This window comes from Polyergus mexicanus, unplaced genomic scaffold (genome assembly GCF_030449975.1).
Source record: "Polyergus mexicanus isolate NDT 795.1 unplaced genomic scaffold, iyPolMexi1.0 SCAF_1, whole genome shotgun sequence".
Classification (NCBI taxonomy): domain Eukaryota; kingdom Metazoa; phylum Arthropoda; class Insecta; order Hymenoptera; family Formicidae; genus Polyergus; species Polyergus mexicanus.
This window is the reverse complement of record NW_027223321.1, coordinates 7,203,766-7,218,479: the sequence shown is the minus strand read 5'-3', so window position 1 is coordinate 7,218,479 and position 14,714 is coordinate 7,203,766. Positions and strand designations below refer to the sequence as shown.

Sequence of the window (14,714 nt, the reverse complement as noted above, 5' to 3'; positions counted from 1 at the left end):
CTTCCGATCCATACAGTATAGATGGCGCCACTATACAGTGTGTGTCCTTACATATACTAGCGCAAGGACTAACATTCTGCCTCCCTTGAAAGGTTTAACCTTTCAACAAATAAATAGTCTATAAGCAAAGAACAGAGTCGTACATCCTTATATAATTAATAAAAATACCATATAATATGTCTTATACTCGGTAATAATACCGATATAACAAAAAAAAACTCTTAACATAAAGGTCTCAAACAAATTTAACTTAAAATTAAACTTAAATTAATTTGTTGCCTCTTCGTCGATTGGCAAAATACATATTTTAGTTATCGCTCGCTTACATAATCCGCGACTAGTTTGTATTGTGACTATTCGAGTAATTCCATCTGTCCCGGGATGTATTTCTACGATTCGTCCCAGTGGCCATGTCATAGGACATGTGTTTTCATTTTTTAAGATTACCATTGTTCCCGGGCTTATGTTAACCGATGGTTGTTTCCATTTAACTCGTTGTTGTAACTGCGCGATATATTCTTTGGACCATCTAATCCAAAAATGTTGTTGTATTCGACTGAGTAATTGATAACGCGTCAAACGATTCATCGATAAATCCATAAGATTATGTTCCGGAATCGCGGTTACAGCATCTCCTATCAAAAAATGACCAAGGGTTAAAGATTGCAGGTCTGACGGATCGTTTGACAACGGTGTGAGAGGTCTCGAATTTAAGCAAGCTTCAATTAAAGTCAGTACAGTATATAATTCCTCGAAGCTCAACGGCGTTGTGCCGATAATTTTTCGCATATGAGTTTTTGCCGACTTCACGGCTGCTTCCCACAATCCGCCTATGTGAGGTGAATACGGAGGAATAAACTTCCAGCTAATAAACTGTTCTGCTAAATATTCATGTATTCGTTTTTGAGTCGTTCCTTCTAGCAAACAATTTTTAAGTTCTGTGAGCTGATTATTAGCACTTACAAAGGTAGTGCCATTATCCGAATATAAAGTTATACATTTACCTCTTCGAGCAATAAATCGTTTCAGTGCATTAAGAAATGATACCGTACTCAGATCAGACACTAACTCGAAGTGCACCGCCTTTGTGCTAAGACAAATAAAAATCGATAAATACGCTTTGCTTGTTTTATTACGCGATACCTTTATTGTAAATGGACCTGCATAATCCACGCCTGTATATAAAAACACGCGCGACTGTTGAGTAACTCGTACCGCCGGCAAATTGCCCATTAACTGATTTGCCGTTATCGGTTTTGAACGAAAACATGCTATGCAAGATCTTAATACGCGACGTATTGCTCCTCTGCCCGAAATTGGCCAATAGTTGTTACGCATCATCGCCAAAACAGCTTGTGGTCCCGCATGTAGATTTTTATAGTGTATGTCTCTAATTATCAATTTAGTGAGATGATGTTTATTGGGTAAAACAATGGGGTATTTCTGTGAATATTCTATGGATGCGTTGCAAAGCCTTCCCCCCACACGAATGATACCATCTTCATCCAAGAACGGATGCAGTGCAATTATTCTGCTTTTTGAATGCAATTGCGATTGCGCACGAAGACTATGTAACTCTTGTGCAAAACTATACCCTGACAGCCTCTGATGAGTATCTTCATGGCATGATCTAATTCTTCTACAGTTATCATCTTCGACTTTGGTAACGTATGTTTCTTACCATTATTTTTGAAGCGTAAACAATACGCGACCACTCGCTTTAATCGCGACAATGACGAAAATCTTTCGATAATATCTAGATAACCATTTTCCTTTTCACCATGAACAAATAAATTTATAGTTCGTTTTTCTATTATATCTTCTTGAAGGTTTTCATTGCTAAATGGTACAAATGCTGTATTTCGATGTAAGAATTGTGGACCTTCCCACCAAATTGTTTGATTTTTTAGTTTTTCAGGATTCACTCCTCTGGGTAAAAGATCCGCAGGATTGTCTTCTGATCTGACGTGATACCACTGTGCGTCTTTCGTCTCACGTTGTATTTCGGCCACCCTATTTGCCACAAATGTCTTCCATTGCGTAGCTTCTCGCGCTATCCATGATAGTACTATGGTTGAATCGCTCCAATAATATACTTTATGCATTTGCATTGTCAGCGTCCGCAATATATTTTTACCTAATTTGGCCAATAGCGTTGCACCGCATAATTCCAATCTTGGCAGTGATAATTTTTTAATGGGCGCCACTCGCGATTTTGCACATAGTAGTCTAATGGTATATTCCTTTCTTGACGTGGTGCTACGAAGATACAAACAGGCACCATATGCTGTTTCCGACGCATCACAAAATCCGTGCAATTCTATTTCTAATGGGTTGTCACAGAGTATTCTTCTTGGAATTATTAGCTGCTCCACTTCAAAGATCTGTGCTTTCCATTGCACCCACATATCTTTTATGTCTTTTGTAACTTCTTCATCCCAGTTACATTTTGATTGCCATAGCCTTTGTATGAGTATTTTAATTTGTATGATTATCGGACCTAATAGTCCTAGTGGATTATATACTTGTGCTATGCTAGCTAATATGTTGCGCTTCGTAGGTTTATTTTCCTCAATATTTATTTTGATGTGATATTGAAAAACGTCAACTGTAGTATTCCACAATAGGCCTAAAATTTTATTTGATTCGCTCAACTTAATTGATCTATCTTTATCATCCATTTGATCGCATATTTCAGGTACGTTTGATATCCATTTCCTTAACTCGAATTTGGCGGAATCTAGTATGTATATAATTTCCTGTTTTAATTGCTTGAGTGCGTTGTCCGCTCCTGTTAATAGGTCGTCTACATAGAAGTCTTTCATTATTACTTCACCAGCATTTTTGAATTTATGCATCATCTGCTGTGCTATTTCTTGTAAGCATCTAATTGCTAAAAAGGGTGAGCTTGACATGCCATATGTGACTGTGTTGAGCTCAAATATTTGTATGGGCGCCTTTCTATCCCATCTCCACAAAATACGTTGCAGTTTGCGATCTTCTTTCTCTATCCTGATTTGGCGATACATTTTCGTTATGTCAGCTGCCATCGCGTATTTATGTTGCCGTAAACGTATAATTATGTTGAATAAACCTTCGTGAATAATTGGGCCTACCATGAGTATGTTATTTAAGGATTTTTTAGAGCTAGTCTTACACGATGCGTCAAACACCACTCTTACCTTCGTGGTTGTACTCTCTTCCTTTGTTACTGCATGATGAGGAATGTAATAAGCTGGTTTATCTAATTTTACATCAGCCTTCATCTCTGTCATGTGCCCAAGTTTCAAATATTCTGCCATAAATCCATGATAATGCACCTTTAATTCCGGTTGCCTCTCTAACCTTCTCTCTAATGACTTTAATCGCCTTTCTGCTATGTCTAATGATTCTCCTAACTCTTCTGCTCTACCCTTTAGCGGTAGCTGTATTGCGAAGCGACCTTCTTCGTCTGTATTGTGAGTAAGAATAAAATGTTCCTCACATTGTGTCTCCTCATTTGATCGATGTACTACTGGCTCTACTTCTTCAATTTCCCAAAATTTTTCCAATTGTTGGTGTAACACGGTATTGATTAAAACCCCGCAATATGATTCATTGTCCCGTGGCTTCGCGTCTTCGATATGCAACGGGCCTGAAATTATCCATCCGAATAATGTTTCCTGTAAAATGGGAGTATTTTTTGCTCGTCGAATTTGCCTGCTGCCCAATAACTCCCAAAAAATGGATGCGCCTAATAGTACGTCTATCTTCCCAGGAGAAGAGAATGTCGGGTCGGCTAATGTTATGTTGAGTGGTATATCTAATTTGTCTTCGTCAATATTACCCATTGGCAAGCGCTCAGTTATTCTATTAATTATTAACAGAGGAATTTTAAATTGACATGCATTTATTCGAGATTCAATGGTCGCATGGACTCTTTGAACAGCTTTAACAGGAGTATTACTAATATCCGTAATCGTAGTGCTGATAGTTTCTCGTTTTAGATTTAACCTTTCACTTAAATCTTTCGTTATAAAATTGGATTGCGATCCATTATCTAGAAGCGCACGACATTCGTGTACGGTTCCATAAGCGTCGCGAATGTAAATAATAGCGGTAGCGAGAAGAATCTGACTAGTTCCCCGAATACTACAATGATTGAGAACCGTGGCTGATTCCTCTGACTTTGACCCAACATCTAACTGTGATGTCTGAATATTATTATTAATGGATTGCACTTCGAGTTTATCTGATCTTTCGATATTAACTAAATCAATTCTATGTAATAGAGTATTATGATTACCTTTACATGTTTTGCAATTAGAAGATTTGCAATTTCGCCCATGAAATCTTTTAAAACACTTTATGCATAAACGTTTCTTTTTTACCTCTGCTATCCTGTCCTTTATCGACATTTTAAGGAACACCTGACAATCTTGTAAACCATGATTGCCGGAACATATCACGCATGATGAATCGCTTGAGGTTACATAGGCTTGCGTTACATTTTTATGACAGCCTGGAATATATTTACCATCCTTCCGATGGTGATTTGCGTTCGCACTCTGCGAATTTTGATTTGCCCGATTTACCGCTTCTAAAAATGCGCTGCGATTAATAAGATAATCTATAAATTCGGTTAATGTAGGAAACTGTTCTATTGTCGATCGTTTGGATTCCCATTCTCGACGAGATCCCTTGTCAATCTTTGGTAAAAAAATGTGTATGATTATTGTACTCCAGCTCTCTACAGGTTGCCCGAGTTTTATCAGTGATTGTGTATATTGTGAAATATTATCTACTAATACTCTAAGATCTGCATGTGACTCTTTAATGATGACCGGAATATCAAGTAACATCTGAATAAGATATTGCACAATTAATCGTTTATTTTCAAATCGCTGCTTCAACAAATTCCATGCTGTTACGTAATTATCATTTGTGATCTCTAATGAATTAATAACCTTCGCAGCCTCACCCGTCAAAGCCGATCTTAAATAATGTAATTTTTGTACATTAGGTAATGAAATATTTGAAGCGATGAGCGACTCGAACAAATCACGAAAAGGAATTCAACGTTCGTAATTTCCATCGAATTTTGGCAAGTCAGTATTAGGTAATTTTACCATCGGACGAACTACCAACTGTTCTTCGTGTACAATAAGTTGCGCATTCGCATGAACAATTTGAGGAGCGGGCATCTGTACAGTCATGGATAGTCTTCGCGCTTTAGTAATTAATTCATGATACGCATCTTCAAAATTAGATCTTTCTGTTTGTTGCGCGTCGGAATCATCTATGTCTTCAATTTTATTTTGAATTGCGTTGAATTCCATCCATAATTGTTCTGCCTTTTCTAACCTACTATTCAATTCTACTGTTTTTTCAGGTTCATCTTCCAGTTTTGCAATAAAAGTTTTAAAGGTAGTGAGTCTCGCCCGGACTCTACCACGTTGTCTAATTAACTGTGGCAATTGTTCCATTATCGCTCTCTAATACTTAATACTGATACGATATTTAATGACAAGCTCGTTATTATATTTAATTTCAGGTCACTATTTGTTTCTTAATATGTACCGTAATATTTAACGCAATATTTATACGTAACCTTATTAGAATACAGTCTTCCCGATCCAGTCTTCGTGAGAAAAGGACGGCAATAACTCGCTTGGATGCGAGAGAGAGAGAGAGTCACACGTAATCCGTGCGGGAGAAGGACGGCGTAATCTGCTTGCGTGCCAAAAGAGAGCCGCGCATAGTCCGTGCGGGAGAAGGACGACGTACCTCGCTTGCGTGCAAGGGAGAGCGTCTGGCGTAGTCCGTGCGGGAGTAGGACGGCCTGCCTCGCTTGCGTGCGAGGGAGAGCGTCTGGTGTAGTCCGTGCGGGAGTGGGACGGCGTACCTTGCTTGCGTGCGAGGGAGAGCGTCTGTCGTAGTCCGTGCGGGAGAAGGACGGCGTACCTCGCTTGCGTGCGAGAGAAAGCGTCTGGCGTAGTCCGTGCGGGAGAAGGACGGCGTATCTCGCTTGTGTGCGAGAGAAGGACGGCGTATCTCGCTTGTGTGCGAGAGAGAGAGAGAGAGAGAGAGAGTCGCACGTTGTCCGCGCGGAAGAAGGACGGCGTGTCTCGCTTGGCTAATTATTTAGCTCAATTTAGCTCAATTTCACTTAGCTGTGACGACTGTGAAGACCGGGCTGACGAATGATGCTGATCTCGTGTTCACATAATGGCGATTCTTCCTGCGCAGCATTCTACATTCTTGCTTACAGAATCCGGCTCAAAGGACCAATGTTGGGGCCGTTTCTGGTGGTGGAAGTTCGGAGAGGTGAACACGGTGGAACAGCGTATAAATATACACGTTTTTATACTGAGAGAAGCTTATTTAATGCTTGAATTCCTTTGGTTTTTTTCTCATTACAATTAATACGTGTTAACGTCTTTGATCACAAGTCGCCATCATGGATCTCTCTGTTCGCTATCGATAATCCTTCCGATCCATACAGTATAGATGGCGCCACTATACAGTGTGTGTCCTTACATATACTAGCGCAAGGACTAACACTATTTTTGTAGAAAATTAAAGCAACTATTTTGTAAAACAGTTTTTTAGTTTGAATATGACATTTTTGTATTAAAATAACACTATTTTATACAAGTTTTTTTTTATAGTGAAAGGCGCGTACACTTGACACTTTTTTTCACTTTTTTTAAAAAAAGTTAATTTTTTAGCATATAGATATGAAATAAATCATCTAATATCAATTATGATGAATTTATGTGTCCTCCGCGTCAAATCTATTCTTTAGCTCGCGTCCCAGCGATGTTCGTCTTGAATGTTTCAGCTGAAGAATGAAATATACAACGAGATATAATCGGTTACAAGATTCAACTTCTCCTTAGCGGAGCAAAGGACTTCAGCGAAGGAAAGAGCCCCCCCCCCCCTGCAGTACAATAAGTGTTACTGTAATCTTAAAGGGATGAGATCCTTTGCGTCTTCTTTTTCTTCTTCTTCGTCTCCTAGGTTGAATCATCTCAGCAATCCTATCCCTCCTCTTCTTGCCATCCTCTTTCTCCACAGGGAAACAAGAGGGGAGAGGCTGAAGCAAAGCAGTTTTTTCAGCGGCCACTGCCTTCTTCGCTTTCCGTTCCATGACTTTCGTTTATCCAGAGAGAGGGAGAAGTGAGGGTAGAAGCATCAGCTCTATACTGATTTTGTCGCGCGATGAGGGAAGAACTTTGAAATGCCTTTTCCCCCTTCTTCTTCTTTTCAGTCACCGCTCGCCGAACACCCGCATTAGCGAAACTTGAAGGTGGGACGACAGCCGAGATACATCGGAATCTATAAGTTGCAGTAATCTCAGATCCGAATTCCTTCAGCCGATTGTCAATCAGCACAACGATTGACGAATTTTTATGAAATATAAATTGTATAGATGGATGTATACATGCGCGCGTTTATCAAATCTGTAATTGTTATTTATCTATTGTTACTTTTCTATTATATGTGCGAATAATTATGTGTGAATAAAATATTTATAATAGGATAAAAATATTTAATATCGTAATAAAAAATTAGATTTTTTTAAATGCAAATCCCATTGTGGATATATTAACATATTAATCGAACCTAATAAATAAACACAGTTTAATCTAGATTTTTTTTCTTATTACATTTCTCATTAACACATGATTATTTATTGTTTATATGATTTTATTTTTCAGGTTAAGAAATTATATCGAATATATGTATGTGGGATGACTGGGCATTGCAAAACGAATACAATGAATAAAATCATGCACGAGCATACTGAAACCACGAAATTATAGACGCTTTATTATTGTGATGTTGCTCTAACCACTAAAAAAGAGGTTTTTTGAGATTTGTACCAAAGGATTAGGATCCACGCTTGAAATCTCAAAAAAGTGTATATGTGCATGCGTGCGCGAGTGTGTGCGTGCATGCGTGCGTGCGTACGTAAATGTATAGTTAATAGTAAATATAGTTATATATATGTATGTATCTTTATTTATTTCTACATATAACAAAAATTCTATACATGTCCGTTTTAACATATACATGACTTTTTTCATATTACAAGATTTGTTAATACCATCGAAACTGTGTCACACAATTCCATTTCTAATGGATCTCGTAGGAATAGTGATTGCACTAAGTCTTTCTTTAATACAAGTATGTTGATAGAAAAAGAGCAAAAATATATGTACAGCTTTACGTGTGATCGAATTGCTGAAATGTGCTTTTTCAGATACTAACTATTTTTAAAAATATAGAACGAACTTGCACCTCTATTAGTTTCATAATTGCAACATTATGCTATCTGATCATACCTAATTATATGGGACAGAAAGTTACAGATATGAGCTCGAGCATATGTGAGAAAGTGTAAGCAATGATATATTTAAAGATATATCTAAAATGTACACACACATTCATACATAATGTAAAGAAATAGAGAAATAAAGAAAATATTAATATAATTAAACTATTAGAAAAAAAAATATTAATTTTCTGGGCAATTTTTTACTTGACTTTTTAAAATTATTTGGAAATTATTTAAAATAATATTTTAAATATATAACTAATATATATTCTAACAATAAGTAATATAATCTAATCTATCTCTATAAAGTTATGATTTTGATAAGAAAAGCAATGATATATTCCATATAATTTTCACATTAATAATATTAATTTAATTAAATCAAATATTTCTTTTAATTTGTTACTTGAAAATTTTTCAATTCAACTGTTTTCACGATACAAAAGAATTATGATCTTGCAGATACAATTCTGCTTGATGCGATGCAGATGTTTCAGAGCAAAAATCATTATTGTTAATAATGAGCCGACGATTCCACCAGCTCATCTTGACTGCCTACAAATTTTATCTGATGTCTTTGCCGAGTTTTGAAATGGTAAGAAAATGATATAACGTATTCAATTCGCGTAAACCGCAACAATGACAAATAAAGAATATGTCTTTGAACATATGTATGTGGGATGACTGAGCGTTGCAAAACGAATACGATGAACAAAATCATGCACGAACATGCTGAAACCACAAAATTATAGACACTTTATTATTGTGGTGTTGTGCCTCTAGCCGCTAAGGAAGAGGTTTTTTGGAAATTTGTACGCCCAAAAAATTAGAATCCACATTCGAAATAAGGCATTCCCGGACGTTAGGTATAAATTAGTATATTTCACAAAATTTTGTACACTTTTCACTTATTCGCGGTTATAAGGATTGGACGTGATACGTATAATATTTTCGAAGATGTGATTGAGCGAGCGAGGATGCTCTGGATGGTTTGTTAAAATGCTACGAAGTTGATAAAAATTCAATGTCATATTTTGTATTCTGTTTCAAAGTTCGGGGCCAAATTTCAGATCAATTCACAATTTAAATAAAAAGTTATCAAATTTATATATTCGAGTTTTAACATGTAATCTTATGACGTTACAGAGAAAAGTGTAAAAAAATGCTACCGAAATAATGATATTTTACACACAAGTAGATTATCAACAAACAAAAAATGGCAACAAGATTTTAAACGATTTACAACATAGTTTTAAAGAAATTGCAAAAAATCAGTAAAATTTTGCTCGTAATTATTTTATTTTATAATTTTTCACAAATTTTACTTTAAGTTGAATCCAGGGCAAATTCACTCTTAAAGCTTTGTTTATTTGTTTTTATTTTATTTTTTTTTATTTTTATTTATTGTTATTTTTTTAGGTTTTTCCGTTTTTTTATATCCTATTAGACTTGCCGTAACTATTTATATACATTTTTTTTCTTTGCATCTCTGGAGGATTGATATCAGTGTTTTTAATATTTTTATAACTTTTGACTGGACCGGTATCTCCAGAACATCCTTAACGAGCGAACGTCAATGCATCTCGCGCTCAATATATATTGTATTAATTAATTAGGTCGTTGATCCAAGAGGAGTGTGGTGACCCTGGTCGGAGCACGTCTCGTGCTTGTCAGTCTGTTTCGTCAGTTGTGCTTACTCAGCTGCTGAAAACTTGGCCGTTACTTCCTTCTCTTTAGTCACGTCTCTTTATTTTATTAATAATCTTTTATTACTTTATTCTTTCTTAATTATATTTCCTTGGGCTCTTTTCCTAATTTTAATGCTTTGCTTTAGTCGGCTTTTTTTTAATTCTTTCTGTGCTACTTTATTGTTTTATATTTTAATATTGGGAAATTGGTCGGATTACGATAGTAGTACGAAAAATGTTAAATTCGCTTTATTCGCAAAAATGCGTATTTTTGCCTATAAAATTAATATATTACTGCATATGATTACTGCATGCAAGACTATCGTGTTCTCTTCATTATCGGCAATAAATACGTAGACTTAAAACAATTTATGGTGAATAATATATTCATTTTACAGTTTCGTTATTTGTGGTGGAAATGTAACAAAAATTTATTTAATATAAATCATTTTTAATCTAACGCACAACGCAAACACATTTTTTCTAGCGATTTATATAATCATGATTGCACTTTTAAAATGCATTTATTACATTTATTACGATCATTAAATTTGTAACGGTACGCCTTTCCCGACACCACGGATCGGTTCGTCGGTGGTCAGGAGGAAGAGGAGACTCAGGCTCGTAAATCACTAGTTGGATTATCAAACAAAATAACGTTTATTATAATTAGATATACTTTGTACAAGGCTTAAGAGATATAAGACGGGTCGCGTGGCCACTCGGCGAAGTGTTCCGATTTGTCTACCTCCTGTGCGTCCGATCCTGAGAAAGACGAGGTGTCAGTGCGCTCTGGCTTACCCTGAGAAGAACTAGCTCATGGTCATGATATGCGGCCGTGCCGGTACGCGCTCTTAACGACTAGATGAATAAGACTCGACTGACAATTACTCGGAGATATTCGGGGTTGCGTGGCCGCTCAGTGAAACATTCCCATTGTCTGGCCCCTGTGCACCTGATCCTGAGAAAGGCGGGGCGCCAGTGCTCGCTGGTTTATCCTGAGAAAGACTAGCTCGTGGTGATGACCCGCACGGAACGTGCTCTTATGTCCTAGGACAAGATTCGATATATCATGCTAGGTGAACAGGACTCGACGTAATACACTAAGCGGATAAGATTCGACTGGCTCTTGGCCGTGAACGAGACGCGGTCTTATATACTATGTGGACAGACTCGATATACTAGGCTAGGCGGACAAAACTGGTAGTTACCCATAGACATAGTATATCTAGACAGAGTGTTAAGGAATGAAGGCCAAGGTGCACGTAGAAAAGGATGTACTCTGTTTCGTGCGTTCTCTTTCTCTCGCACATAGCATAGCGAAAGAGAACGCTATGCTACGTACGAGCGAGAAAGAACGCAAGGGGCACGAAACAGAGTATGTTCTTTTGTACAAGTATCTTTATTCCCACTCCTTAAATAAAGGCAAACACTCGGTCTAGATATATTATGTCTATATAGTTACCCCAGTGATGCCATTTCTGCGTTTTGCGCCCGCTGCCTGCGCGTGTGGAGGGGGTAGCGCACACAAGGAACGAGCCGTGTACGTGTGCGCTCGGCGCTCGAGCAAAATCGGAAAATAGAAGAGGACAGATACAGAATGCGCTGTCTCTTTCTTTCTCGAGCGCGAGCAGTAGCTATAGCTACAGCTGACAATAAGATATCAAGAATCGAGAATACATGTTAGCGTTAGCGGCTTGACTCATGGCTCATCTATTAAATCCTCATATACAAATTGTGGTGGCCTACGGCAACCAACAAAAAATACGGCAGCGCGATATTCGAGAAATATTAGCTTTTCTCGAAAGTGCTCGAATATTAGCGTTTCTCGAAAGCGCTCGGTTATTAGCGTTTCTCGAAAGCGCTCGCGCGCAACGCGGAAGGCACCGCTAGACAGCGCAGAGCGCCCAGGCCAACTCGGAAGAGGAAAACCGTCCGATCAGAATATAGGTCAGACCCCCTGCGGTGAAAAGACACGAAGAAAGTTCTTGGCGCCAGTCGCCGACTTTCTAAAGCGCAAGTCGCTATAAAACGTTGGGATACAATACGGCGCAAGTCGCCACACCACCAGTCACGACGCCTCAAATTAAGAGCGTCAATACACTGCCAACATTGGCTAAGATCACCAGCCGGCGCAAGACTCGCCCAACGCCGTTGAGCTTAACCTCGACCAAACGAAGAAGATCAGGCGCTCGTCCGCCTCCAGCTTCCGGCGCTCGGCCGTCTCTAGCTTCCGGCGCTCGGCCGCCTCCAGCTACCGGCGCTCAGTCACCTCCAGCCTACGATGTACAACCACCTCCAACCAAGAGGAACCGACCAATCACTCCAGATATTGGACGACCTCGGAGTATCTCGCCTTCAGTCCCGTGGTTCCCTCCACCACTCATATCACCGTTAAAAAGGACTCCTGTGAAATCGAACATCGCCACGAGCCCTCACAAAACCAGCATCGACGTATCAACTCAAACGAAGAGACGAGGAGGAAGAGCACGGAAGGTGCTATTTAATAACAACTATCAAAAAAGCAATTTAAATTATAATAAGGAGAACCGTTTTTGTATGAAGAAAATGAGGAAATAAACAAATTATATTTCAAATAAAACATTCATTTCTCTACCTACAACTTTGGGTTAAGAACTGCGAACTAGTATATAAATTACGTGTATAACCGCGCACCTAATCCATACAAATTATGAATAAAATAAATTTAGCGATTGTTTTCTAACCTTATAATTATTTTATACATAAAAAATATTAATTACAATAGAAAGAGCTTGAAATGATAGAAATCCACTCTTGGCCAACATATACGTCTTTTCAAAAAATTAACTATTATTAATTTAGAAAAATGAATTGACACTAAAAAATTAAATAAAAATTAAATTATATATCATTTGTTCTACGTAACTTATTCTATTATTTATATTTTTTATAAATGGTCAACGTACATGTTGTTGCTCAACGGAAACCATGGGAAGATGGTGGTTTCTTCCGTCGAGAGGAAAAAATATTTCTTTACCTTTCTAAAGAATGCAGATAGAATAAAGGATAGGAGAAAGAAATATAAAAAATGTAGGAGAATTATTAAAAGACAGAAATAGAGAAAAAAAAATATTTTTTTTTTTTAGTTTGAGGCCATTTTACACAATTTATAACTCACGATTGGTAAAATTGTATATATAAAACAATATTTAAAAAATTAGAAATACGCATATAAATACACGCATACATTCTATGTGTATATGTGAATGTATGTATACATATATTTATAAATCGTCAAATGTTCTTCACATCATACATAAAATTATAAATAAATACTTAGATTCTTATTTTATCGTGAATTATAAATTGTGTAAAGTGGCCTTTACACTAGAAATATATAAAATAATTGTTGACTGTTTCAATTTCTTAAACTAATTTTTTATTAATCTAGTTAAAAAATGAGTAAATAGAAAAAATTTTGAATAAAAAACAAAATATTAAATTAAAAAACTGAAATGGCCAAAAACATTTTTTTTGGTATTTCTAGTTTTAAACTATGAAAAAAGCATGTTTTACTTAATATAATATTGAAGATATAATACATATTTATAAAAAATATAAAAAATATTTCCGAAAACATAGCTAAATTATTACAGCTATTAATTGTCAATTACAGCTACTAATTAAAATTAGTAGAACAAATAAATAAACAAACAAATGAATAAACAAATAAATAAATAAATTGTGTGTGTGTGTGTGTGTGTGTGTGTGTGTGTGTGTGTGTGTGTGTGTGTGTGTGTGTGTGTGTGTGTGTGTGTGTGTGTGTGTGTGTGTGTGTGTGTGTGTGTGTGTGTGTGTGTGTGTGTGTGTGTGTGTGTGTGTGTGTGTGTGTGTGTGTGTGTGTGTGTGTGTGTGTGTGTGTGTGTGTGTGTGTGTGTGTGTGTGTGTGTGTGTGTGTGTGTGTGTGTGTGTGTGTGTGTGTGTGTGTGTGTGTGTGTGTGTGTGTGTGTGTGTGTGTGTGTGTGTGTGTGTGTGTGTGTGTGTGTGTGTGTGTGTGTGTGTGTGTGTGTGTGTGTGTGTGTGTGTGTGTGTGTGTGTGTGTGTGTGTGTGTGTGTGTGTGTGTGTGTGTGTGTGTGTGTGTGTGTGTGTGTGTGTGTGTGTGTGTGTGTGTGTGTGTGTGTGTGTGTGTGTGTGTGTGTGTGTGTGTGTGTGTGTGTGTGTGTGTGTGTGTGTGTGTGTGTGTGTGTGTGTGTGTGTGTGTGTGTGTGTGTGTGTGTGTGTGTGTGTGTGTGTGTGTGTGTGTGTGTGTGTGTGTGTGTGTGTGTGTGTGTGTGTGTGTGTGTGTGTGTGTGTGTGTGTGTGTGTGTGTGTGTGTGTGTGTGTGTGTGTGTGTGTGTGTGTGTGTGTGTGTGTGTGTGTGTGTGTGTGTGTGTGTGTGTGTGTGTGTGTGTGTGTGTGTGTGTGTGTGTGTGTGTGTGTGTGCGTGCGTGCGTGCGTGCGTGCGTGCGTGCGTGCGTGCGTGCGTGCGTGCGTGCGTGCGTGCGTGCGTGTGTGCGTGTGTGCGTGTGTGCGTGTGTGCGTGTGTGCGTGTGTGCGTGTGTGCGTGTGTGCGTGTGTGCGTGTGTGCGTGCGTGCGTGCGTGCGTGCGTGTGTGTGTGTGTGTGTGTGTGTGTGTGTGTGTGTGTGTGTGTGTTGTGTGTGTGTGTGTGTGTGTGTGTGT

General features: G+C 37.9%; 2 protein-coding genes across 2 annotated transcripts; both read right to left on the bottom strand.

Annotated features, from left to right (window-relative positions):
- Positions 1-267: 267 nt before the first annotated feature.
- Positions 268-1,338, bottom strand: LOC138945101 (uncharacterized). The gene has a single exon (XM_070316375.1). It carries the CDS (start codon positions 1,336-1,338, stop codon positions 268-270), a length of 1,071 nt encoding a protein of 356 aa, XP_070172476.1.
- Positions 1,339-1,526: 188 nt separating this feature from the next.
- On the bottom strand, positions 1,527-5,465 carry LOC138945040 (uncharacterized). The gene is made up of 2 exons (XM_070316245.1): positions 5,109-5,465; positions 1,527-4,841 (listed from the first exon to the last, which is right to left on the bottom strand). Exons 1-2 carry the CDS (start codon positions 5,463-5,465, stop codon positions 1,527-1,529), a joined length of 3,672 nt encoding a protein of 1,223 aa, XP_070172346.1.
- Positions 5,466-14,714: the final 9,249 nt, after the last annotated feature.